This window comes from Aulonocara sp. 'chitande type north' Nkhata Bay, linkage group LG3, assembly GCF_057382095.1.
Source record: "Aulonocara sp. 'chitande type north' Nkhata Bay isolate Kocher_YH1m ecotype deep benthic linkage group LG3, A_spYH_male_GT1.1, whole genome shotgun sequence".
Taxonomy (NCBI): domain Eukaryota; kingdom Metazoa; phylum Chordata; class Actinopteri; order Cichliformes; family Cichlidae; genus Aulonocara; species Aulonocara sp. 'chitande type north' Nkhata Bay.
In genome coordinates this window covers 34572808-34600349 of record NC_141346.1, presented here as the reverse complement: position 1 = coordinate 34600349, position 27542 = coordinate 34572808, and the positions used below count along the sequence as shown (strand labels likewise).

The following is a 27542-nucleotide window of genomic DNA, read 5'->3' as shown; positions in this document are numbered from 1 at the left end:
GGCTGGACCGGCGTCCGTTGTTCCGGGACAGCCCACGTCTCGCTCTCGGCTCCAGGTCGCGCAGGTACCCCTGACACAGGGACCGCCGTGCCCCCCGCGCGGCTCCTCCATCGTCTCTGGCTGGAGCAGCTGCTCCACTGCTCCCGGCTGGACAGGACCCTCGTGCACCACCTCCCTCTCTGGCTGGAGCGGCTCCTCTACCGCTCCCGGCTGGAGTAGCCACTCATGTAGCGGTTCCTCACCCAGCAGGCATGGACCCCCTCGCACCTCATCCACCGCTCCCTGCTGAAGCAGCCCTTCCCGCAGCGGCTCCTCTACCTCCGGCAGGTGTAGACCCTCGCGTGCCTCCTGCGCCACCTCTGACTGGAGCAGCTCCTCCAACGCTCCCGGCAGGAGCAGCCCTTCTCCCGGCTGCTCCCCCTCCTCCGGCCGGCGCAGACCGTCTCGCCCCTTGTTCTACCACCTCCGGCTGCTGAAGTGCCTCATGCGGCTCCTCCACTGCTTCACTACCGCCGGGACACCCCTGTGGGGGTGGCGCAGGCCCAGAGCAGTGCCGCCAGACCTCCAATCCTTCTTAAGTGATCTTGGTCTGGTCCCGCAGCTCTTCCTGCTGGCGACGCCTGCTCCCACTGGATGGCCACCATTTCGTCTATGATCTGGGCCAGCTCCCCCCCTTTCCTGGATCTGGCGTGCACCCGTCGTTCCGCGTCCTGGGTTTCGGCACCAGTGTGGTGTGAATAAGGCACGGCGAGTCCAGGGGTCACAGTTTTGAGCCATTTTATTGATTTGCATCACACTACAAAAACACGGCACCACAGACCACGCCGAAAGAAAGGGGACGAAAAGCGCACAACTTGAGCTGATCTCTATGTACGACCTTCACTGAGCCACCTCTCTCTGGTTTGATTGTGAACACAGGAATGTCTGGGTGGTTCTGCTTCACCACCAACAGAACCCGGTCACCTGACCGGAGCAGAGCGCTGTGGCACTTTCGATCATAGATTCTCTTCCCTTTCTTGGAGGCACCCTGTGCAGCTGAGTCTGCTACCTCTACAGCTGGCCTTAGGTTCTTGTGGTGATCGCTGACCCAGCCCCGCACATCTTTGCTCATTGTGGGCCAGTAATAGCTCCTCCTCATCATTCTGAGGGTACTCTTTGCACTGAAATGTCCCCCATGCTTATGTTGGCTTTCATATACTTTACGTTGCAAGGTCTCTGGGACAATGAGCTGCCTGATCTCTTCCCCATCACGGGGGTCTCTAACATGCCTATACAGCACACCTTTATAAAGCCTAAGGCGGTAAAGCTGATGGTAAAGTCGCCTTGTACCAGGTGTTGACATGCACAGTTCAGCATGGCTCATTCCAGTGCCCTTCTCAACCACTTGGTAAACCGACCTAACAATGGGGTCATCTTTCTGTGCTGCCTCCAACTGATCCCAGCTCTGCCCCCTACAAGCTTTCCTACTTGTATTCATCACTCTGAAGGGAATTTTTCCACCAACGGTCTTTGCGAGTATGTTGGCAACTAATGCCCCCCCGGCCAGCGCTTGGAAGCCTAGCCTGTAGTTCATCAAAGCTCTTTTTCAAATCTTCTAGTTCAGACATCTTTACCATAGCCTTCTTCAGCTCTATTCTTTATCACAGTGTAACAACCCCAAGCCAATAAGTTGAACCTGTTCGTGACGCCACTTGTGAGGGGCTACTAGCCCCGCTATGTAGGGGTGAAGAGGCGCACAGGTTGCCCTGAACAACTAAAGGGTGGTGGGATCTGAGTCCGTGACCCCCCCCTAGTACAGTTGACCCTGATACTTACTTCTGTAAGAATGGTTTTAGCTGTCTGGCTGCTACAGGCACAGAAGAGGGGCTCCAGGATTCAATCTTGAGAAACAATGCCTGCCTGGAGTATACTATACTATCAGACATAAACACAGCTTAGTCTACCTTCCCTCCAATTTTCTGTACCCCAACCAGATAGCTAGGGTGCCCCTACTCCAAGGCAACTTGGGTTAGACAAAAACATGAAACGGTCTCTTCTAAGCAATGTTAAACTTTAATTTGCTCAGATGGCCCTTTGAACTTTACCATCCATCAGTTATGATGGGCCCTGAAATCATGGATGGCAAGAAACAAAAATGCAAAAGAAATAAAAAGAAATCAGGTTCAACGAATGAAACAGGCAATTGTGACCCCACTGTTGTAAAACCCTGGGTTTACAGTAGCCACAGACGGGGATCCAAAAAAAATCACGAAACAAATAAAATAATGAAACAAAGAAATTCTCTTCTCCAGAATGATTAAAACTGTATCACAAACATAACACAATTTACAATGTTCACAGGGTAATAGTCCCAGTTCCTACGAGTCAGTCCCAACAAAATGTCCTTTGAACATACATCCATATACAGTCTTTTTTTGAGGTGTAACTGTAGTGAACAGGAGCTGACTGCAGGGTCCCAGTCCGTTAAGCTGACCAAAGCTACAGCAGCCGGAGTGAGCAGTCCAGTCTCAGATTCACGAAAGCAAGGAGAATAGAAACCATACCGGCGACAGTGCGTGGGAAAAGCACTGGGCTACGAAAGGCGACACTTTCACATACAGCGTAACCAGGAGGATGAACAACCAGGACGTCGTCTGGATGGCAGGGTAACCTATTCCTTGGTGACCCACTTTGTCCTCGATGTCAGGTCCGTAGAATACATCCAACCTCAGGCTAGCAACGGGCAACATTAAGTGTCGTGGCTAAAGTCCTCCCATCGGCTCGTCAGCTCCCAGCGAGATGGCTAGCTATGCTCCCTCACTCCGAACGTTCACTTAACGGCCAAACCCAGCCTAATCCAGCAGGAAACGGTGGAGGGTCTTAAAGAAAAGCGCAGCTGGAGTTAGCTCTCGCTCCAACTCCCCAGTCCCAACGCTATCTACCTCGACGGTGGCCTGCAGCAACACCAGTTGCGGCTCGCGGCTACACAAGCCAAGCTTCGCACACAGAGCGAAACTCCGTCTAAACTTGCTGCAGTCGCGACTTCTGCTTCACTGACCTCAGGGATACCCCTTTTGGGCTCAGTCGAACCGTGAGGCTTTCTTAATGTGGCTAGCCGTGGCAACACGTGGGAGACGGCTACTTCTCCTCTCCTCTGCTCCACACATCCACACCAGAGCGCGCGCATGGGTTCTCTGACTTCTATTTGATTTGATTTCCTCTTGCCTTACCCAGACAGGCCACTTGAGGCACTAGATGGCAGCTACGACCATCTGCATGCATGTGCCCTTACATTTGCCACGTTGACTTTTTTTGAGAGCTACAAATGTGGATTTTTCAATATATCTTCTAAAAAGAGTTTTACATTGTTTCTAAAACCTTTTCTCATTATTAAAAATTAGAAATAAAAACACAAAACAAAAAAGACACCCTTTTTTCCATAAATGAGGTTAAAGTTCTACATCCAATCTTCTACTGCAAAGTGAAAAGTCTTGTGCCTTGCACTTCTCTCTTTTTTTAATTCATGGCTGTCAGTACAAATTTTGCAAATATATTCCTTTAAGAAACACGTCTCTATGTCAAATGTTGCACGTCCTTGTCCTTTCCTATTTGTATTTCTGCCATTCCCACATACACATCCAGGAATACTTTCCCTATTCAGGCGACACTAACCGGATAGGTCCCAACGTTGATTTGTTTAGTAGTTAAATATGAAGGCTCGCGATCTAGGTTCAGGATTCTGGGAGATACTGAAAGGCACTACCCAACTCTCTTCTCATGAACAGTGAATTTTGCAAGTCAAAACATTCTTAGTAGACAAGGTCTTTAAGTCTGAATATGTGCCCTTGTATCTTCTCATTTGCATTGTGGCCATTACCACACAGGAAAAGGCCACAATAGACACTTTCTATAGCTTTCACTGAAAATGTGATAAACCTGCTTTAACATGAAGGTTAATTATTTAACCTCCTGTGTTGATTAACAAGGAATTATCTAGAAAGGAACAGATCCCTCAGAGCAGATGAGTGGTTCTGGATGTCTGGACAGTCCATGGATTTCTTAAATTGGCCACAGGATTTTGTTTCTGACAGCTACTCCAGTACCTGTGGAGGCATGGCCAGCACAGAGAACTTGCTCTGGCAAGACTAGCCCTGTGAGGAGAACCTCAACTTCATCTGCCAATCAGGTTTTGCTTGCACTAAAATGATGCATGTGTGCATATGTTTTACAATACCTTGATCAGTTTACCGCATATTCCGTCAGCTGCTGAGGATGGTGTGCTGAGGGTGTATTTTTTTCCCCCCAAGCCTCAAGTCCAAAGTTACTTTACTCTTTACACTTAAATGTTTATTTGTTTAGCTAAGCTCCTAGACAGCAGTGGGGAAATCTTTCATCATTATACATTTAGACTTCATGCTCACAGTAATAGTGGGTATACAAATATGTGAACTTGCAGTCCTTGATAATATATCTCATATTTTTTCAGATTCTTTAGAAGATGTATATATGACGTACATATTTAGTTATAAATTTTTTTTTTATTATTTTAAAGACCCAAGTGATGAATTGTTGATTAGGATTGGGAAATTCAGAACTGAACAATCAAAACAGTAATACAAAATAATATATACAAGGAGTTTTTTTGTTTTTGCAAGCACATTAACCTTCTCTTATTAGTGTTTGGTGAAATCCTCAAAATTATAAATATAGCCTAACAGTGTGAATAAGGCACAATTATTGCACAGTTCAACAGAGGAAGGAATTGCAAGTTTAGCACACAAGTGATCAAGTCTCAGTGTTACGTAGCATTGGGTATGGCAAAATCCTCTAGTTTCACGGAAACTGAAGGTGCTTTGTTTGATTAGCAACTATTAACACACCCAAACGGTTAGGTAGGCTCAGTGGCGATTCACCTGGTTGTACTTGTCCTTCTTGCCTGACGTGAGACTGTTGTTCAACATGGGTTTTAAAGTGACAAATTAAGAGGTTCATTGGAAGATGTGTATGGAGGATAAATGACAAGTAAAAGACATCTTGATAAGACAGTTCTATAAATACAATGAGAGCTATCTGAGATAATGAAAAGAGTGACACACAGGTGGAAAAAATGACAGCTGAAGACAATAAGAGCAGAGCAGACAATCACAATGGAAACAAAGGAACAGAAAGTAAAACGAGACACACACACCAAAAAAAGAGAAAATAAAAAGGAGACAAAACAACACTGAGTACTTCAGGACCAGAGGTAGGAAAAGTACAGTCTGTACTTAAGTAGAAGTACAGGTACTTGTTTTAAAATATACGATTGGTAAAAGTTGAAGTATTGAATCAACTTCTTTACTAAATTAAAAGTGAGAAAGTAGAGGCTCTTAAATATATTTAAAGTTAAAAAAGTAGCTCTTGATGATGTTTCTATCAGCTATTTTTTGCAAAAGTAACTGAAACTTGTGCTATATTACTGTAATACAATTATATTCATGAGAATATAGTTGATTTCCGTCCTCTACACTGACTGTATATGGGTCATATTATTGTTATACTAGACCGTATAATGCTGGTGTGAAGGTGGAATTCAGTGTATGAACCTAAACATCATTAGCTAAAAGTCATATTAATCTTTACTACTGTTAATATAACCTACCACTGACCATGAACATCAAAACCATGACATCAGTCCAACACACCTTTCTTTATTTTAAATCCATCACAGTACAGACAAGGGATTTGTTTATCCTGCACTAAACAGCGAGGTTTTTCCATGCAAACATTAAATAAGACAAAGTCACTATACCTTTGTTTGTTTTGCAGGATGTTTCAAAATATTTAAAAATAGCTTTGGGTTTCCAGTTTATCAAACACCACTGAGCAGTCCTTACGTTAAATAAAAACTCTCATCACCCTCTCCTGGCCTGTTGACAGGGGAATTCTAAGAATCACCCCACAATTCTTCAGCTGAGACACCTGAGTTAGAAAACACAAACACTGCAGTTGTCTTTACTCGTGAGGACGGTCATAGAGCGCTCGAACTCCAGACTCGTGCTGTATCACTGTCTGCGTTCTTTATTTATACAAGCTTGTGTCTGTGTGTGTGTGTGTGTACAAAGATAACAGAGTTATTCTAAGAACTCAGAGCCGAGGTTCCCCTTTTCTAAGTCTGCATGTTCTTACAGAAAGAGAAAGCTGTTAGTTGTTTATCACACAAGAGTTCATGTCAAAAGTCACGTAGACATTTGCTTAGTGATCAATAAAAGAACACATTTCATGAAGCTGATTACACTATATACAATTTTCTTCTGACACCTGTCTTTCCTATCGTTCTCCCTCTCTGAGTGAAGTTGGCTTTCATTCTTTAATCTCCCTGTGAAATACAGCAGCTGCACAATTAACTAGCGACACACTGTGCAACAAAATGCACATACAGTAAAGTCTGCTGATATTTGTAGAGTTGTAAAAACATTGCACTTGAAATTACCTACCACTTTAAAAACGTTCATCCCCTTATCCTAATTGTCCTTTATGGGGTTCTGTATGGTAAAAGGTAGAGAACACTTCATCTGGCAGGACCAATTCTGTGGAAAGTACCTCAACATCATCTGCCGGTCTGGCTGGGCTTACAGTACATCATGTTAATGCATGTGTGCAAGTATTGTACAAACATTGCCTACCTAATTCCTTTACCTCTTTTTCCCTTCAGATGCTGTGGATGACATGCAAAGAGTATACTTCTACAGCACCAAGAATGCATCAAGTAAATAGTAAAGGAGAATGACATACTAACAATGGAATGCTTAGTGTATTTAGAAGAACTTTTTTGCACTGTAAACTCTTCTGCACAAAAAACATGTTTGTCTGGTTCATAACTCTTGCTCATAGTAATTTTACTTGTACTAAATATGTGTGCTTATTACTAAGTTAAATATCCCTCCGCAGCAAATGTAATACATTGCTATATTCAGCAATATATCACATTATTAACAGGTATCTCTTGTTGTGTCAGAGGCTTTAACATTAAAATGTAGATTACACTTGAGAAATGCAACAACACAAATGGATGTTTTTCAAAGGTAATAAAGTTTGCATTTAAACAGCAGCGGATATGGTTGTGTGTAGGGATGCACGATATTAGGAAAACCTGCAATGTGCGATTACTGTGATCAATATTGTGATAACAATATGACTTGCGATAAAATAACTAGCAAAAAAACAAACAAAAAAACAACAAATATATAATTTCCGTTTTACTGCAACAGTTTTATTTAAAGAAAGCTGCTGTATTAGCAGTGTAACAACAAAGTGCACTTTAGCATTGAAACATTGCCCCCATAAAAATTTTTCTGAGGCTTGAATTCTGAAAGACATACTTTCCGGTGTCTATAATTTGTTTTAAATAAACACAACTTAAATTATACTGCAAATTATCTCAACGCAGTTGTTCACCATTTTACCACTCACCAAGTAGTTATGATGTAAGTCAAAACTGGAGAGGAAACTTTACTAGATTAAACTATAGGTAAGAACTTGTTTGCTGTGGAAACACACCAAAGAACAATTGTCTACCTTTGTGGTAGTACTGGCCAAGACTAATATTATCAACAATTAAGAACAATGTAGGTAGTGTATGTTTGTACTTTTTGGGGGAAAAAATGGTTTCTTTATCTTGCATTCATCCTTCCTGAGTGGATGTTTTTTATGGCAAGTTCTTGGTAAGAAAAACCAACATGTTAACTTTCCAAGGTTTTAAACATGTGCGCTGACATGCTACTATGTTTCCTGATGTACTAAAAAAGTCTCTCTGAAGGTGAGCTACTTGCAGGTATGCAGAGATACTTCCTTGCAAGCTTGGTTAGCTGTGGGAATGTAATTTGGTGGAGTTTCCACCATGCCAAGAGGTCTTGCTTACTGTCTATGGCCGTTGATAGCAAGTGGCTGCTAAGCTCAGCTTCAACAGCTTGTGAAACATGCATAAAAGAGGAGGTAGAGATTGGAGATGCCTTGAAGAAACTGCCCAGTGACTTTTTTGCCTTCTTCAGGAGAGGATTGGGTGGATCATTTGTCTGGGCCTCTGGTTCAGCAGAGCTTCTCTCCTGGAACAGAGAGCAGAATACAGGAAAAGTAAACATTTTGGACTAAATATGAATTGAAAGGTTTTATATATAAGCATGCATGAATACCTTCTCTGCCACTGCTTCAATTTCTGACATCAGTCTGGTATTGATGTCTGAGAGTCGATCAGTGCTGATGTAGCTGACTTTAAATCTGGGATCCATGAAGCACGCCATGTCTAGAAGTTCCTAGGTTTCTGGATTTTCATATTTAGTAATCAGGTAGTCAAGGATTTTCTTCTTAATTCATTTTGTCAAATCACTGTCTTCTTACTTCTCTGCAAGCACCGACGTCTTCATCAGATGAAGGACCGGTTTTACATATGAAAGATTAATGTAACTCTCACCAGAGAGGGCATCTGTAAAGTCTTGAAGGGGGTGTAATGCCTGGTTGACAGACTCCAGTACCTCAAGATCCTGCCAAGTAGGAATCAAGTGTCTTGATTTCTGCTGAGATGACATCAGAAATGGCCTGCTGCTGCTCCAGGACTCTCTCGATCATCTTCTGCCTGGAACCCCACCTGGTTGTGCATTCTGTGATGAGTGTGTGCTCTGGCAGGTTAAGCTTCTGCTGTGCTTTTTTCAGAGCCATCTTTGCTTTCCAGCTGTGGCAAAAACAAACTAACGTTTTTCAAAGTCCAATGGCTCGGGCATTGCGGGCATCATCTTTGACAGAATTTTCTGGAGAAAGAAGAGGAAACAAAAAACAGTCCTGTTTAAAACCTGTTTGTAAAAGCTATTTGAAATGTATAACTAAAGTTGTCTAAAAAGTAACATTATCCTTATCAATATTGTCATTACATAAGTTGAAGCTAATAAAAATAATTTGATAGTAACGTACAGCACATTTTCATAGTTAAAAAAAAGTTTTGCCTTGAATAAAACTTACTGATTGCTAGGTGCAGCCTGTATCCAAACACTGAAGTCTGACCCAGTTGTTTAGCTCCGTGGCTCTCGCAACATTGGCACCGCTGTCTGTGGTGATGCACACTTGTCGGACTTCTTTAAGATCCCAGCTGGCTAGCACCTCACGTAATACATGGGCTATATTTTCACTAGTGTGAGAGTCTGGAAAATACACAGTGTCTAGACACCGTGTTTTCAGTTCAAAGTCTTCGGTGAAGAAGTGCACTGTGAAACTCATATATGGTTCCGTTGTACGACTTGACCATAGGTCTTAGTGCTTGCGTAGTTTTCAGCTTGGCTCAGTTCAAACATGACTTGCAACATGTTTCGCACATTTGTGGAATGGCGACATGGGAAAAGTAGTTTTGTGAGGGGATGCGTTATCTCTGGTCCACTTTATGTATCAGACTGGTGAGGCCCTCTCTGCTAACTGTATTCATAGGCATCATGTCTTTAGTCAAAAAATGTGTAATGGCCTCTGTTATTTCTTTGTACTACTTCAATGTTTTCTCATAAGGAGTTCCACTTGAAAAACTCTGATACAGAGACGGCTGTTGGACTGCTGCGCTCTTTGTCTTAACATTAGCAACCTTTGTTTGGCTAGCCCTATCTTTCTGGAACTATTCAAACAGTTCTCTCTGGTTGTATTGAAGATGATGGTGGAGATTAGTCGTGTTTCCTCTGGTGGTTGCCACGAGTGTTTGGCAAATTTTGCAGAGTAGCTGTGTTTGCAGAAAGTTGTCTTTATCAAATCCAAAGTACCTCCAAATAAGCGAGGTACTATTTTTTTTAGACACAAGTTCATAGTCAGTAGTGTTCTCATCATGCGTCTCACTCTCAGCCATTACAACTCTTGCTGCAGCGTTGTTCGCTCCCCACCTACATGGGAGACGGGCCTCTAATCCGTTTGATTGGTTAATGCTGTGAAGGGCTCTATTTGACTGGTCAAATGTGTAAAGGGGTTTCTTTGATTGGTAAATTCTTTAAAGCACATGTGTAAACATTTTGAGGTACCCAATTGTCGCAGTTTATGCCATTTTTTTGCGATGGGCCCATCGCATAGGCTGATATCGCACTGACAATAGATTTTCGATTTATTATGCAGGCCTAGTTGTGTGTGAAATGAGTGGATTGACCTTGAAATTCTGTAGCCAGTCTTGCTAACCTTTGCAGAACAAACAAAGCAGCAGATATCAATCTGGGTGTGTTTTTTGTTCATGCAAACTTTAGTGACTAAAATTTGCATTTTTTTTAATCTCAACAAATAAGGGTGTGATTAAGAGAGCTTAGTAGAAAGCTACAGAGCCACTAAGTCAATCTAGCTACCAGCTGGAGTGTACCATTAATTAGTATATGTAATGTCAGAATTAATTTGACTTGGATACTTTCCATAACCATGAGGGGCAGTCATATACTGAGCTTCACTGGTAAGTTAAATTTTCTTAAACTGTCTATTAAAAAAAGGTAAAATGACAATAGATGGCATTTAATACACACATCACTAAAACAATTCAAAATAATAATTCAGTTTTTTAAATATTTTCAATCTCTATATGTTAACAGGCATTTCCATCATGTTAACATTAACATCTGGAGCACTGGCAGGTAACACTTTTTAGTAATTACAAACTTAGCATATGGTGGGAACTGGAAAAAAAAGAATATTAAAAAGCTGATTTCAATGACAACCAATGGATTGTACCAAGAGAATCACAAATCAAATAAAAACTCAAAGCACAGCCAAGTGCTGGAGCAAGTTACCTTCAAACCAACATGAAACTGTCTCGGTGCATGGCAGTTGAGATCAATAAGATGAAGCTGAATGAAAATCCATATTTATTTATTTATTTTTATTAAAAGGGCAAATTAATCCTGATAAATCTGACAGCTCAGAACAAATGCATGGTTCTAGAAAAGACCTACAAACCATTCCACTGTTGGAGTTAGACTGATATCAGTGATGATACTTTGTTTGATCTTTTAGCCTGCTTCACTTTGTCAGACAGCTTCTTTTTAAGTGATTTCTTGATTCAGCAGGTCTGCTCAGGTCTGAGTGTGTCCACTGATACTGAACTCAAGTTTCTACAGTGTGTAGTTAATTAAAGTTAATTCATGACTGTCAAAGGAAGAGCCATTACTTTTCACACAGAGAGTGTTCTCTTAATACAGAGGTGTCAAACTCAATTGCACAGGGGGCCAAACCTCAAGGTACACTTTAGGTCGCAGGCCAGACAAGATAAACATTTATTGAACACTAAAACAATGTTTTTGTAAACATAAATATGAATACAGACAGGAATATAATTCCAGAATAAATAAACTTAAAAAAAAAAAAAAGCTTTAACTTTAAATATTTTGCTCTCCATAAAAAATATGTCCTGTCAAAATTATGCAAGTTAGAAATATGAACATGCTGCCAAAATCCCCAGAAAAAAATAAATGAAAACATACATAAGGTTTGAGCCGGGGGCATTGCTTCAGGAATATAACTAATAAACTCTGCGGGCCATTCAGTGTCGTACTTTCCCTTGAGTGTCCCATTAGAATGCAGCTCAATCTGAATCTGCACTGGTACAGTTTCCACATCAACTGTAAATGGTTTATAATGCAGCTTGAAATTCTCATTTTTTTGCTTCGAAGTGCGCTCAGTTTATCAGCAAAGTGCGCATTTGGGTGCACTGTTGCACTGACTTGGTTCAACATTACTTGGCAACAGGGAAAGTGAGGCAGGTGGCACTGGTGCATTTGTGACAGCTTCACTTGAAATGCCTTCACCGCATTATACATGTCACGTCCATGAACTGACAGATTTCCTTGCTGTGCTCAAAAACTCTATTGAGAACTTTTCCCCAACTCAGCCAACAGACGTATGCATGTATGATAAGGAATGTCGGCAATCATTTTTACACACACACAAATCTTTTTTACACATACAAATATTTTTTACACATACAAATCCTGATTTACAAGTACAAAATATTTATGACCACATTTTGAGCCCATATTCTTTTGATAGTGTTTTCAGTATAAATTGTGCAAAAATAAAATTCTTGAACTTTTAATAAGAGTGTGTTACATGTTAGGAAGACAAGAAGTACAAAAACATTTGTAAACAGCAGCAGTTGCAAAAATCTTTATGTTTTGAAAGTAAGCATTTACTCAAGTACCTACTCTATGCTTCATCAAATATTATCAGTGATTTAGAATAGGTGGATCATTAAATAAAAAACATGTTATTTAAAGAAGGATTTTGTTTTACTTTATAATTATGTGCCACAATACATATATTTGCTTAGTTAATTATTTATTCCCAAATATTAGGATTTGTCCCCTATGAATCGGTTGAACAATTGACAATATAAACATCCCTTCCTTGCATTTTCCTTATTCATTTTCACACATACCTTCATTTGTAGAACTCAATGACAATGATGACTGCTGCTCAGTCCACCTTTCCCTGACATTGCTCTCTGCTTCTGGTTGTATTTTAGCCTTCTTCAGGAAGAAATTCTCAATATTTTGAGATCTTTTCATTCTTCCTATTCTCTTATCTCTTCTGGTTGGCCCTAAAGTAATAAAGCAAAAACTTGCAGAATCAGTTGACTCTGTCAAGACAATATTAAATGTTAACAGGTTGAAAACAATAGTCATAGAGAAAGTATACACAGTGGGGCAAAAAAAGTATTTAGTCAGCCACCGATTGTGCAAGTTCCCCCACTTAAAATGATGACAGAGGTCAGTAATTTGCACCAGAGGTACACTTCAACTGTGAGAGACAGAATGTGAAAAAAAAATCCATGAATCCACATGGTAGGATTTGTAAAGAATTTATTCGTAAATTAGGGTGGAAAATAAGTATTTGGTCACCTCAAACATAGAAAATCTCTGGCTCTCACAGACCTGTAACGTCTTCTGTAAGAAGCTTTTCTGTCCCCCACTCGTTACCTGTATGAATGGCACCTGTTTGAACTCATCATCTGTATAAAAGACACCTGTCCACAGCCTCAAACAGTCAGACTCCAAACGCCGCCATGGCCAAGACCAAAGAGCTTTCGAAGGACACCAGGAAAAGTATGGTAGACCTGCACCAGACTGGGAAGAGTGAATCTACAATAGGCAAGCAGCTTGGTGTGAAAAAATCAACTGTGGGAGCAATCATCAGAAAATGGAAGACATACAAGACCACTGATAATCTCCCTCGATCTGGGGCTCCACGCAAGATCTCATCCCGTGGGGTCAAAATGATCATGAGAACGGTGAGCAAAGATCCCAGAACCACACGGGGGGACCTGGTGAATGACCTGCAGAGAGCTGGGACCAAAGTAACAAAGGTCACCATCAGTAACACACTACAACGGCAGGGAATCAAATCCCGCAGTGCCAGACGTGTTCCGCTGCTGAAGCCAGTGCATGTCCAGGCCCGCCTGAAGTTTGCCAGAGAGCACATGGATGATACAGCAGAGGATTGGGAGAATGTCATGTGGTCAGATGAAACCAAAGTAGAACTTTTTGGTATAAACTCAACTCGTCGTGTTTGGAGGAAGAAGAATACTGAGTTGCATCCCAAGAACACCATACCTACTGTGAAGCATGGGGGTGGAAACATCATGCTATGGGGCTGTTTTTCTGCCAAGGGGACAGGACGACTGATCCGTGTTAAGGACAGAATGAATGGGGCCATGTATCGTGAGATTTTGAGCCAAAACCTCCTTCCATCAGTGAGAACTTTGAAGATGAAACGAGGCTGGGTCTTCCAACATGACAATGACCCAAAACACACCGCCCGGGCAACAAAGGAGTGGCTCCGTAAGAAGCATTTGAAAGTCCTGGAGTGGCCTAGCCAGTCGCCAGACCTCAACCCCATAGAAAATCTGTGGCGGGAGTTGAAAGTCCGTTTTGCTCGGCGACAGCCCCAAAACATCACTGCTCTCGAGAAGATCTGCATGGAGGAATGGGCCAAAATACCAGCTACTGTGTGTGCAAACCTGGTAAAGACCTATAGTAAACGTTTGACCTCTGTTATTGCCAACAAAGGTTATGTTACAAAGTATTGAGTTGTATTTTTGTTATTGACCAAATACTTATTTTCCACCCTGATTTACGAATAAATTCTTTACAAATCCTACCATGTGAATTCATGGATTTTTTTTCACATTCTGTCTCTCACAGTTGACGTGTACCTCTGGTGCAAATTACTGACCTCTGTCATCATTTTAGGTGGGGGAACTTGCACAATCGGTGGCTGACTAAATACTTTTTTGCCCCACTGTATATTTTATAAACATTGGCCTAAATATTTATCACTTATTTAAACAGAAACAAATAGTTTTGATTTTTTTTTTTTTAATTTGAGTTTTGAATATGAATGAGAAAAACCAGAATTGCATAATTTTCTTTGATGTTTCTCTAAATCCATCTGGTGTGCCATTATTGAATCATTAGAAGGTACTGTCCATGGGGTGGGAACTGGGCCCCAATACAGTAAGTCTGGATCAGCTCTCTGTTTAAAAAGTCCTAATCCCTGATCCTATGAGTGCTACCCAGCAGGCAATACAAAGTTCAGATGGAACTAGTGATGTGCGATACCACTGATTTCCTTTCCAATCTGATACCAAGTAAAATTCAGGGTGGTATCGACAATACTGATCCTATGTCTGTGAAGGTTCTCCTACTTATATACTGATCCTATATACTTTGTACAAAAACTTTTTTTTTTACTGTATCTTTTATTGTATCTCAAATTATATTTTCATAATGATTACAGGACATCAGATTACTTGTTCTTATCACTTAATAATGCAGAATTATCATATAGAAAAAAAAAACTGAAGCCATTTGAGCATGTTGCCTGGCTGCTAGACTGTGAGAGACATCTGTATCGCCCTAGCAGCACCTACCCCTCTCCTCTCCTCTTCTTCAGTTCACCTCAACATAAGCTCATCATATTCTGTTACATGATTTAATGTGAGGTGTTTGACGAGGTTAGTGGTGTTGCCACAACACCTCACTGTCTTGCCACATGTATCGCAAACCGTGTCTTGGTGTTTGTGGATGTAAAATACGTCCGCACATGACTCCATTTATACAGCCCTATTTCACACATGACTATGAAAGGCGGAAGAGGAAGTATTTCCTTCCAATGTAGACAATCCGAATGTTATAGTTTCTTTCCACTCTGTTCCTGTTAATGATAAACTACAACTTTACCCCAAATTACTAAAATATTGATATTTTAATATGAGAATCGATTCTAGAACATAAATGACTGGTATCGGAGGAATAGATATTTCAGTATCAATCTGCACATCACTAGATGGAACCAGTTGGGTTAGGGGCTTATTCAAACTAAAATGGTGTCATGTCTAGAGCAGGTGAGCAGGAGTCAGAAGTGGGACTCGCATCTAAGAATTAGAGGGTTTATTCACAGATAAAAAGAAGAGTACCTACTGGGGAAACTGGGACCATGTCAGATGGATTTTTCGTCATGTTTTTACCTTTAATGTCAACAAACGGTTGAGAAGAGAATGTCCACAATTTAACCTTTAATTACAGGAGTAGTCTGAGCTGATGGTAGTTTTGTTCTAATAATTAAGAGAGGGGTTAGGAAGAGAATGAGCACACCTTGGCCATCAACTTTCTTATCTCTCCTGTGCATGTATAATTCAATAGGAGAGAAGCCAGGTCCAGTAGATTTTTAGCTTATGTGTCTTTGAAAGTAGTGATCAATGAATGCAATTAAAATGTTAAATGCAAACATTACTGACTAAAAATTTGCATATTCTTGGTGATCAAAATAAGTAATATGAGACTGGTAGTAAGCCAGTTTACCTGCCAGTTGGTGTATCAGTAATTACTGTGTTGTAATTAATGCCATAATACATTTGACTCGGATATTTTCTAAAGCCATGAGTGGGACTCATATTTGGAGCTTCATTGGTAAGTTAAAATATCTTAAACTTTCTTAAAAAAAAGAAACAAAGTTAAAATAAAGATGATGGCATTTATGTACACATCAGTGAGATCATTTAAAAATAATTCAGTTATTTAAATGTTTTTAATGTCTGTATGTCAACAGGCATTTTCATCATGTTAACATTAACATCTGGAACACTGGCAGGTAAACTTTTCTTCTACAATCAAAACATTCTGGTACATATTTAAGTTCAAACTACCACATGTCAATGACTGAACAAAGAAAATAAAAATAAATAAATAAATTTGATTTTGAAAAGCACAGCATGGAGCAAAGTTACACTCGTAATAAAATGAAGCCGTCTCACTGACAGGGATGAATAAGATGCAGCTGAATAAAAATCTATATTTTTTAATCTGTTGGAAATTGCTGGAGACTCTTTGAGTTCCTGTTGACTGACAGGACATTTGACAGCTCAGAAGAAATGCATGCTTCATTCATATAAGGCCTAATAAAATTAAATAAAATAAAAAATGATTTTACAATCAGATCATGGCCAAAACACATAAGTTACTCTGTCACATATGTAACTGTGTGCATTACTTTTTTCACGCTTTACAATGCTACAGGGATTTATTAAAGTCAATATGACCTATTGGAGGAGTCACTCTTTAATACAAACTTTTATTATGGTATGTAGTAGCTTAAAGCACTGATTTCTGGCAGACGATCAGCTTTTTGGCACAACAAACAATCGGGGAAAACAATCGCAATCGTGCTGCTGTTTGACGGAAGAAGAATAAAGTAGTTGTGGTAAGCCAGTCGCATGACCACTTTAAGATGACAAACCAACAAGGTGATATATACCAGTTTTTAAATTGTGTTGATTGGCCACGTAAAACCAGAGTCATGATAAACAATATATACGCAGCGTTTTTTCCTGAATAGTTTCATCACGTTTAATGTCTAAGGACCATGCTAGCAAGATCTCACTGCTTATGACCAAAAAATAAAAACACAAAACAAAAATCAGGCCTTTCGTGTTGGTGGAAAAATGCACCATGTTGACCAATCAAAAAAGTATATGGCAACATGACATTTGGTTGTTTAGGAAGAGGGGGAAGTTTTAGGAGTGACGGCGAGAGAGAGTGTGAGAGAGAGAGCAGAAAAAGAGAGAGAGAGAGAGTTTTGAGATGTGTGTTTGGAGTGTGTATTTAATGTGTTGTCTTGTGTAGTTAGTGTGTAGTGTTGTGGATAGTTTTGTGTTGTGTGTTAGAACAATGAGCTGACTGCTGTCTCCAGGTAGAAACAGGAGTGATACACCTGCTGCTGTCAGACCTGCAGGTATCAGGCTGTGATGTTCTCCTTTATAATGGACAGAAATTATTTTTTCCCCAACGGCACAAATAATTTGTGGCATCTTATTGAATGCAGAACACCCGATTGTTCTGTAAATAGTTTGAAATGGTTATAAAAACAGAGGTAAAAGGTAAATGGCTGCAAATAACTTTGTTGTTTGCAAAAGTTGTCCATATTATTGTAAAATTGACAATTTATATTTGCATTTAAAGTTATGAAATATAATTCAGTAAACATGTTTGTGGTTGTTACAGTAAAAAATATAACTTTCTACTTGGATTTTATGTTTTTTGTCTGATTTTAGATCAATTGTGTTAATACAGTATGTCAAAATGGAAACATAACTGTAATTTCAGACACATGAGGTTGTGCTGAAAAGGATGATACCAAACAAGACAAAGTAAATAATATGTAAATGTGAAATTTAGAGAAAAAATCAAAAGTAGTAAAAAATGAACAATTATACCCTGGACCCCAGAGGGTAAACATTTTTTTTTAAAGTAACGCGATAGTTACTTTTCAAGTTAATAATTACTTTTAGAATCTTGTAACTCAGTTACTTAGTCAGTTACTTTTTTGAAGAAGTAACTAGTAACTATAATTAATTACTTTTAAGTAACTTGCCCAACACTGCTTATAATACATAAAATTTGAAATTGTGTCTTATACTGTGACACTACCTGTCCCTACTCACTGGACACTGATTTTAGTTGTAACTGAGAAACACAAATGTTTCATTAGCTTTTCTTATATCTTTGCACATATTCACACATTTTTTAAATCCTCAAACAAATTTTTATATTAGGCAAAAATAAACATAGTAAACATGAATTGCAGTTTTGAACATTTTAAATTTATGAAGAAAAGAAAGCTATCCAAAACTTCCTGAAAATATGTGATTGACCATTCACACAACTGTGAGATTGATAACAACTGTTCTTCAGATACATTATTTTGATTTCTACTGTACTATTTAAGTTTGTTTTTTTTTCTTTTCATTGGAGTTAGCAGTTACAAGTAACATGGGTGACAGACTCACAGGCTGCTGAGTCAACTGGAGACAAGGAGAAGTGAAACCTGCAGTTCTTTGTATGTCGTTCTGGGTTCTTTTTTGACATGCAGATGAATACATATGTACTCTTGGAGTATTTTCTGTTGGCTAGCCAACAGAAACTGCTCTGAAGAGTAGAAAAGCTTTATATAAGAACCATGCCATTGACATTAAACTCAGCTTAGTACAGTTTATAGTTGATCGAAGTTAACTCATGACTGAACAAGGAAGAGCCATGACTTTTAGGCACAAGACCAGGTAGATTTAGTTAGCTTCTTTTCTCCTAATGAAATAATTCTTAGCTAAATAACCAGTTTCTTGTATTTACTCATTATTTTTGTCTATTGTTACATTTTATTTGATGGCACAAAACATGTAACTGAAATCAGAAAGGGCAGAAATACTTTTCGGGCTGACATAAGGCGGACATGCAAGGTCTATACTGTACATGCATATTTGAGCCATTAACTCATATTAATTAGTCAATTGTTCTAATAACCTCTCCACTTTTCATTTAAAAATAAATTAACACTCCTAGAAGAAACTTTTGCAAACACTTCAGGGGTGAACTAGGTGCTGCTATTGTGACTCTACATTCAGTGCAATATGTAGTAAATTGCCTGTTGCAAACCTCCACAAATACAAATATAGGAACTCCTAATTTGACACTTGACCTGGATTTATATGCATTTGTTTGTTTTTATTAATAACCACTTTTTAAAAATCATTTAGGTCAACTTCTTTACAACCTGGCACTGAAACAAAAAGCTGTCCAATCTTCAACCAGTGGCACTGTGGGTATTGCTGGTAAGGCAGTTGATGGAAACAGAGACGCAAACTATCAAAGTGGGTCTTGCACACTTACCAATGTAGAATCTGATCCCTGGTGGAGGGTAGACCTGGTAAATGTGTATACAATTGGGACTGTAATGATAACCAATAGACGGGAATTGGAAAATGGGCTGGATGGTGCCGAAATCTGGATCGGAAATTCTACAGCAATCAGTGACCCTGAAAGCATCAGGTGACAGAGCTTGATTTATAACCGTAAGTCATTATTATTTATTTATACTTATTTATATTTATTCTTTACTTTTTCTTTAAATGTTTCATACATAGGTGTGCCGTCATCTCTCACATTCCCAAGGGACAAGCGTTTTATTTTCCATGTAACTCTGTGAAGGGACGCTACGTCACTGTGTTTTTACCAGGAAGTGCAAAGGTCCTAAGTCTCTGTGAGGTTGAAGTGTACTACGGTAAATACCTTCAATTCTTTACTTAATTCTTTATTTTTTATTTATATCAGTAAGGGGTGTGACCAGGGGCGGTCCTGACCCGTTTTGTGCCATTGGCGAACCCTCCCTCTACCGCCCCCCTTTGAGAAAAGCAGACAAGTCAACAATACACCTTTTCCAATTAATATGTAATTAATATTATATTGAAAACAGTCCAAAAGATTCAATAAACCACATCTGTGTCTACTGTCTGTCTACTGTTTACTATCATAGCCAAATTGCTAACAAACGAACCCCCCCAGAAGTTGATTCTGTTCATCTGGACATAACATTTTCAGTGGGAGAAACATTTCGTCACTCATCCAAGTAACTTGTGTTTTTTGTGTGTCCCGTTTGGATCTTTAGCCATCAGAATTGTTGTCTTAAGGCCAAGAAAGATGCCAAGCGGATTTATTTTACCAAGTGGATCATCATGGCCTTGCCATATTGGTCCATTTGATTGATCTTTCTTATAATTACGTATTTATTTTATTTTCGGTTGCTACAAACGGGACAGACATGACTGGGGGATAGCACAGGGAGAAAGAATGAAAGAAAGAGAGGGAGAGAGAGAGAAAACCAGAGGGGAGAAGGGACGGTGAGAAAGGGGGGAAAAAGAAAGAAAAACAAACAAAACACCTGGATCACCTGTATGGAGAAAAAAAAAACAGAAGAGAAAGCAAAAAAAAAAAGCGCAACATAATAAATACAGCACCATCACAATAAACTAGCTAGCAGTAGATAACAGTAGATACTAAATATTAAACGATATTGTGCAGCACACAAGATAGACAGTGCACAATGTGCTTTGAGGCAGCAGCCAAGAAAGGTGTAGTCCACGTCTGTGAACACCTGTGTGTACACCCGTGTGTACACCTGTGTGGATCAGCATGCTTGTATTCCAATGATCAAAGCTCATTGATCAAAGACCACTGATCAATGGCCATGAGTACCATTCAGAGAGAGTTGGGGAATCGCTGCAATCACAGCATTGTAAGATGGTGAAAGAGATGGTGCTCGGGCCAGCCAGAGAATCCCCGTTGCCCCGCCCCTCTCCTCCATGTGCAGCAAGCAGCAGGCGCACCAGGCGCACCACGCCAAAATGCAATGGTATGATATCGGGGAAGCATGCGTACGAGCAACCCTAACCCACTGGGTGTGAGAGCCCAACCAAAAGAAATTATTGTCTTCTTGGTTTTCCTTCAAGGATACCCATTACCCAATGTGGCACTCAAAGGAGAAGCTGCCCAGTCATCTACACTCTCTGTTGCCACTGCGTCCAAAGCCATCGATGGCAGACGGAACTCGTTCTATAGCAATGGGTTCTGTAGCCACACGGCTGAAGACGAGATCAACCCCTGGTGGAGGGTGGACCTGCAGCGAAGCTTTACAATCACTGCTGTAAAAGTCACCAACAGAGGAGACTGCTGTGCTGAAAGACTGGATGGAGCTGAGATCAAAATAGGAAACTCACTGGAGAACAATGGAAACAGTAATCCCAGGTAATGATGAATTTATATCAGTCAATGGTCATTATGATTTTTGTTTATTTATTTGTTTTATTTTACATTAATTTGAACAGAAATATTTCAGAGATTACAACATAAATATTATCCACCACATGATGCTCTAGTTCAGGACTCCATGCAATTCATGATCAGGGATTGTAACATCTATTCCTTTTTCTGAATCAAAAATAAAACAAACAAGCAAATGTTTCAGAGATTAGAGTCTACATATTATCCACCACATGCTGATTATTGCTCTTCTAGTTCAGGACTCCATGCTACCTCCTTAACATGAAGTCCACAATACTAACATAATGCTGCCCCCACACTCTCTGCTGTCAGGTGTGCTTCCATCTCACATATCAAAGCGGGTAAAACCTACACATACCGGTGTGATGGAGGCAGCATGGAGGGTCGCTTTGTGAATGTGTTTCTTCCTGGACAGAAGAAGACTCTCACCCTGTGTGAAGTGGAGGTGTATGCTGCCCCAGCAGGTAGAGCTTTAAGCGACTGGATCTGATCTACTGAAACACATCTGCCTGATACTGATTCATACTTGTTTCTTCTTTTCAACAATTTAGTGGAACCGCTTCCAAACGTGGCCTTGAACAAACAAACAGTACAGTCATCAACTTGGTATGGGCCAGTGTATGGGCCCTCAAAGGGTGTCGATGGGTGCAAAAATGGAAACTTGTACTCAGGATGCTGTACACACAATGATGAAGATCTGGGTCCCTGGTGGAGAGTAGACTTGTTGGCTGTCTATAAAGTCAGTGCTGTCACCATCATCAACAGACAGGATGCTGTTATAGAAAGGATTCTTGGGGCACAGATCCTGATCGGGAACTCGCTGGATCAAAATGGTAACATGAACCCCAGGTGAGATCTGATTTCTGATAAATATGCTCCATAAACATTTTTTCCTTATTAAAAAACTGAACATTATATTTAAAAGAGTTACACTGAAACTTTTTAAAATTTTCTCTACATCCATCAGTTGTGGCATGATCACATCATTAGATGGTACACCAACATACACATTCCAGTGTAATGAAATGGAAGGTCGCTACATCATTGTGATCATACCAGGAAAAAGGACTTACACAACCCTGTGTGAAGTGGAGGTGTTTGCTTCTCTCTCTGGTAGGGTCTTGTTGTGCTATTTTTTAGAAATTGTTGTGGTTTTGTGTGCTTAAATTATTATTGTAAGATTTATACTGTTTTGATTTGTTTTTCTTGTATTTACCATTAAACTACAGAATATTTGAATGGAACATGTTAAAATGAAAGGAAAACAATAACAACCAAACTGGCTTAAACAAACAGAATCCTAAAGCAAAGTACTTCCCTGTAGTTCCAGAAGCTGTCACTCCTTTACCAACTCCTCCACCTCCTCCCACCCCTCCTCCACCTGTGAGCCTGCAGCTTGGTGGCAGGAACGTGACGGTGGTGGGAGAGAGGCTCTGCTGGTCTGATGCTCTGATGTACTGTAGACGTTATTACTGGGACCTGCTCAGCCTTCACAGCCAACAGGAGCAAAGCGAGTTGGAGCAGCTGCTGGGCCTCGTTCCTTTCTCCCTCACAGACCACGTCTGGATGGGACTGCGCAGGTACTGATACAGTAGTTATTGCAGTAGTCCGCAAACTATTCAGTTCCCCCAAATTGGTCCTGATGGTCTACAACATAAGTATGTTTGGATGCGATAAGATGCAAATGTCTTCTAAAACAAACAAAATAACAAACAAATGGAAAAGTGCTGTATAATTGCACAAAAACTACCAATTTTGTTGTGTTTTTTTTTCATAATTAATGAATAACGTTTGTGATGTTCAAGGTTCCTGCACAATACTAAGAGGCCAGATGCACTACCCTGTACTCTTATGATGCATGATGTCTGTGACAATTTGCAAACTTTGCAAATCAAATTATGCAGATGCAGATCTTTGCATTGCGCGTCCTTCCATTTTCTCATTTGCATTTCTGCCATTGCTGCAATAATAGGCCACTTTGCAAACAGCTTTCACTGTAAACACAACAAACCTGCTGTACCAAGGTTTTTTTCTGTTTTTTTAATGATTGTCATTGTTCTTTTAGGCCTACACAACATCAAGAAGATAAATATGGATCATCCAGCTTATGTGAAATTCAACAAGCAGCTTTTAAACGCCCATATGCTCCATAAAGAGCAACATCTCGATAAATGTAAATCTGTTCAGATCTGTTCATCTGTTCTGTCCAACAGATCCCTCAGAGGAGACGAGTGGTTCTGGATGTCTGGACAGTCCATGAATTTCTTGAATTGGCCACAGGATTTTGTTCCAGACTGTTACTCCAGCACCTGTGGGGGCATGACTAGCACAGAGCACCTCCTGTGGCAAGACCAGCCCTGTGAGGAGAGCCTCAACTTCATCTGCCAATCAGGTTTTACTTACACCACGTTAAGGCTTGTGTGCTTTTATTGTGCATTGCTTTAGTTGAACTTTTCCTCATGTTCTTTCAGGTGCTGACGATGGCGTGCAGAGAGTTTATTTCTCCAGCACCAAGGATCCAACAAGTCCATAGGAAAATCGATGACACTGTATAAACTGTGATGCATGATTTTTTTTGTTAGAAATAGTTTTCATTTGAATTTGTTTTACACTCCTTTAAACCATTCTTAGAAAAATTCAGTAATCGCATAATAAATGATTTGTCTTTAAAATCTTTCCTGTCTAGTTTGTAGTAATGCTCATAGCAATCATAGCAATTGTATTTCTACAAAACACGTGAGGTTGTTCCTCTGCATTATATAAAGCAATAAATGACTATAATAATGTCTCTAAAGTTATGGCAAAGACTGTAATGATGAAATGTGGTAATAAAGTTTGGATTAAAACATCCATCCATCCATCTTCATCCGCTTTATCCGGGGCCGGGTCGCGGAGGCAGCAGCCTAAGCAGAGAAGCCCAGACCTCCCTCTCCCCAGCCACACCACAATGTTGCGTGCGTGCATTTACTGGGCATTGCCTTAATTTAACTGTAACTCATAACCCTTTACGTGCTCAGGACAGTGTGCAAAGAGTTTACTTCGACAGCACCGCGATTGCCACACGTTCACAGTAAAGGTGAATATCGTCATGTATGCTGAAATGTATATTTTAAAGATAGATTTAATTAGAAACTTTATTTCTTAATCTATCCTTTGCTGAGGCTCCATAAGAAATGTGTGCACGAAAGGGAATTTGACTTTAAAAACATGACTAAAGCTGTTAATGCAGTACTTCTGTTAGAACCCCTGAATGTGAGCTGACAGACATCAACTCTGGTACATCTTGATTGTCTGATTTAAATTCAGAGGCAGACTTACAGGAATTGTCTCATTGTGTAAGCATTTATGGACACAAATGTGTTGGAAGCTAAACTTTGTTCTGTATTATGTCAAGACCAAAGCAATGAAATGCAGATCACGCTTCAACAATTCAGAACTGATGTACAAATTCATCAAAGCAATAAAATTCTCATTAAACCAACAGACACGTTTGCGTATTTTAAAATTGACCTTGAGGAAAAAATATTGAGACTCTTAATATGCTAAAATATTAAAATAGCACACATGTAGGACACACGCTTTCTCTTGTGAGTGCTTGGTTTAATACTCATATTCATACTCATTAAGGGAACATCTGGGTAAATAAATCAGTGACTTCCACTTGCTCACATTAGAATATTTTCTATAACAGTTTTAGTGCTTTAAATGAAGTCATGGGAAGTTTTGTCTTTGTACTGTGAATATGTTCAGCGTTACAAGCCTCAAAGTGAAAAGGGGCAAGCCAAAGCTTTGTTTTTTGTTTTTTTAAATCAAAGTATTTTCTTGCCTGTTTGAGCGTCAGAATTTTATATGAACAGGAGCAAGACACGTTAAATTTTCAGGGTTGGAAAACATATTTAAATTCTAAGTAAAGCAGTTTTTCACAATCTAAACCTGCAACCTTGTTTTTTCCCAGCACAATATTTTTTTCTGCAGCCAACTGTGAGAACAGCATTATGGGACATATCGATGTTTAAAAGCAAAATATCCATTCTGCAGAGAAACAGCAATGAGCTGTGGTACCCTGGATGATTGATCTGTTTCCTGATGACTGGTTCTTGTGTGACGCGTTGACTTGGGAATGAAATGACCCAGTTCTAAAAGGACACAATTACACAAAGGGAACATTGTGATTGTAGATCAACAGGGCACGTGTTTCTGTTACATTTCTTTAGGTGTGGTACAATCCTGTAGTTTCAGGGAGCGTGCAACTCCCATATCTGAGTAATGTGTTAACTGAAGCACGTTGACAAGTTCTAATATAAACCAAGTAAGGACAGATACACCCAAAAAATTAGGACAGGTTGAATCAGTGTAAAGTTGAGTAATGATTCACCTGGTCTAACTTGTCCTTCTTGTCTCGTGTCTGTGTCTGGTGCAGGCTGAGTCACTCGTTTGAAACTATACTTGTGTATCAAACTGTGCATTGTTTTATTTCTGCTGTTAAATTAATTCTTATTTAATGTCTAAACTGTTTATATAGAGCAATAATATGGCAGAAGAGTCCCACAGAAGAGTCTATGGGAGGATAGATTCTGGCCAGTGATGATCCAGCCCTGTGCTGATCCTGCCAGCATCTCTGGCGCTGATGCAGCCAGAGATGTTTTTAATGTTTTTAAGTTTGGGGTTTTTTGTGTCTGTGTCTGGGGGGAGGGTTCACAGCTAGTTTTAGTAACCCCGCTCCTTGGCATCGTCTGCCTTCCATCCTTTGTATTATAATAATTGCAAGCACATGGGGGGCGCTGTTGTAGTGTTTCAGATCAAAGCGTTTCTCCTCACTCGGTTTTAAACATCAAAACTTAAAGTTAAATTTAGCAGCTGCAAAGCCACTATTGCGGTGCTATTTTCAGTGAAATGAACCAATAAAAAATATAAGAAACTGTGAGTCATCTCAAAACTAAAAAGTGATCCAAAACTTTAGGCAAGGCTGACTTTTGATTTACCCCATTCTGACTGAATATACTTACAAAACGTTACAGTAAAACTCTTTAATTAATGTTAGCATGATTTATAGGCTTATAAATCATTATCTTATTTTTCTCCTACAGGTCTGTTACATGGCATACGACATGAATCATGTCTGTAGTGCACCGAACATGTGCAGGCATTGCTGCAGTTAATATTTAAGGGAGTATTCACAACAATTTTCTGTTAGTGCATCTGCCACTGAGGTTAAATAACCTCACAGCACTTGGGGGAAAGTTTGTGAGGGGACTCTGGTGTTTTTGTTAGGTGAGAAGGGGGGGGGGGGGGGGGGGGGCTGCTGGGCAGAGGAGGGAAAATGTTCAGCTCAGACGTTTCCAGGCTAAGAAATCCAGCAGGAGAGTGTGGAAGAGAGGAGCGCTGAAATCTTACTAAATAAATAAAGGATTTGCAGCTTGATTAGATGTAGGTCGAGAAAATTTTGTGGAGATTGTGTAGAGGCAGCAAATCCAGGAAAGGAGAGGAAGATTTTGTAGGAATTCCTGACTGACGTCATTGTAAGTAATGGTTTTCTCATAGCTGACAGGAGCAGCGCTCACTGCGGTCTTCTGCTGCTGTAGTCAATCTGCTTCAAAGTTTTGACATGTTAGTGGTTCAGAGATGCTCTTCTGCATACATTTGTTATAAAACCAAACCCAAAAAAATGGTTATTTGAGTTCCTGTTGCCTTCCTGTCAGCTCAAAGTAGCACATCAACCAGGCATTCTCATTAAAGAACTGATGTTCACTGGATATTTGATCTTTTTCCAACTATTCTCTGTAAACCTTTGAGATTTTTCTGTGGAAAATCAGTAGATCAGCAGTTTCTGTAGTATTCGGGCTAGGTAATCTGACAAGAGCAATCATTCCATGTCTCATCAGTCCACAGAACTTTATCCAAAATCCAAGCGCTTCATTAAGATGTTTTTTGTCAAATGTGGGACGAGCCTTTGTGTTTTTCTGGCTCAGCTGTGGTTTTGTCCCTGAGCTCTCCTATAGACAGCATTTTTGTCGAGTCTCGTTCTTATTGTTGAATCATGAACTTTGACCTAAACCGAGGCAAGTGAGGCCTGCAATTTTTTAGATGTGGTTCTGGGGTCTTTTGTGACCTCCTGGATGACTCATTTGGTAGTTCGGTCATTCCTGGGAAGCTTCACCACTGTTCCAGGTTTTCTTTGTTTGTGGATAAAAGCGCTCACTGTGGTTTAAACAGTCCCACAATTTGAGAAAGGTTTTGTAACCGTTTTGAGACTGATAGCTGTCAATAACTTTGTTTTTCACCTGTTTCTTTAGATTGTGTCATGATGTTCTACTTTAGCCTGCTTCACTTTGTCAAACAGACTCTAAATAAAGTCCTGATTCAGCAGATATGACAGTAACCAGACGTGGGTGTGGCTATTGGCTTAGCTTTTTTAAAAAT

At 40.0% G+C, this 27542-nt stretch overlaps 1 protein-coding gene across 1 annotated transcript; it reads left to right on the top strand.

The window, feature by feature from the left end:
• Positions 1-10331: 10331 nt before the first annotated feature.
• LOC147335295 (uncharacterized) lies at positions 10332-24062 on the top strand. Its single transcript, XM_086277688.1, has 11 exons — positions 10332-10414; positions 10551-10592; positions 19043-19334; positions 19430-19566; positions 20792-21086; positions 21435-21586; positions 21674-21971; positions 22090-22235; positions 22447-22702; positions 23336-23514; positions 23594-24062. Exons 1-11 carry the CDS (start codon positions 10384-10386, stop codon positions 23653-23655), a joined length of 1890 nt encoding a protein of 629 aa, XP_086133814.1. The 5' UTR covers positions 10332-10383; the 3' UTR covers positions 23656-24062.
• The last annotated feature ends 3480 nt before the right edge of the window (positions 24063-27542 follow it).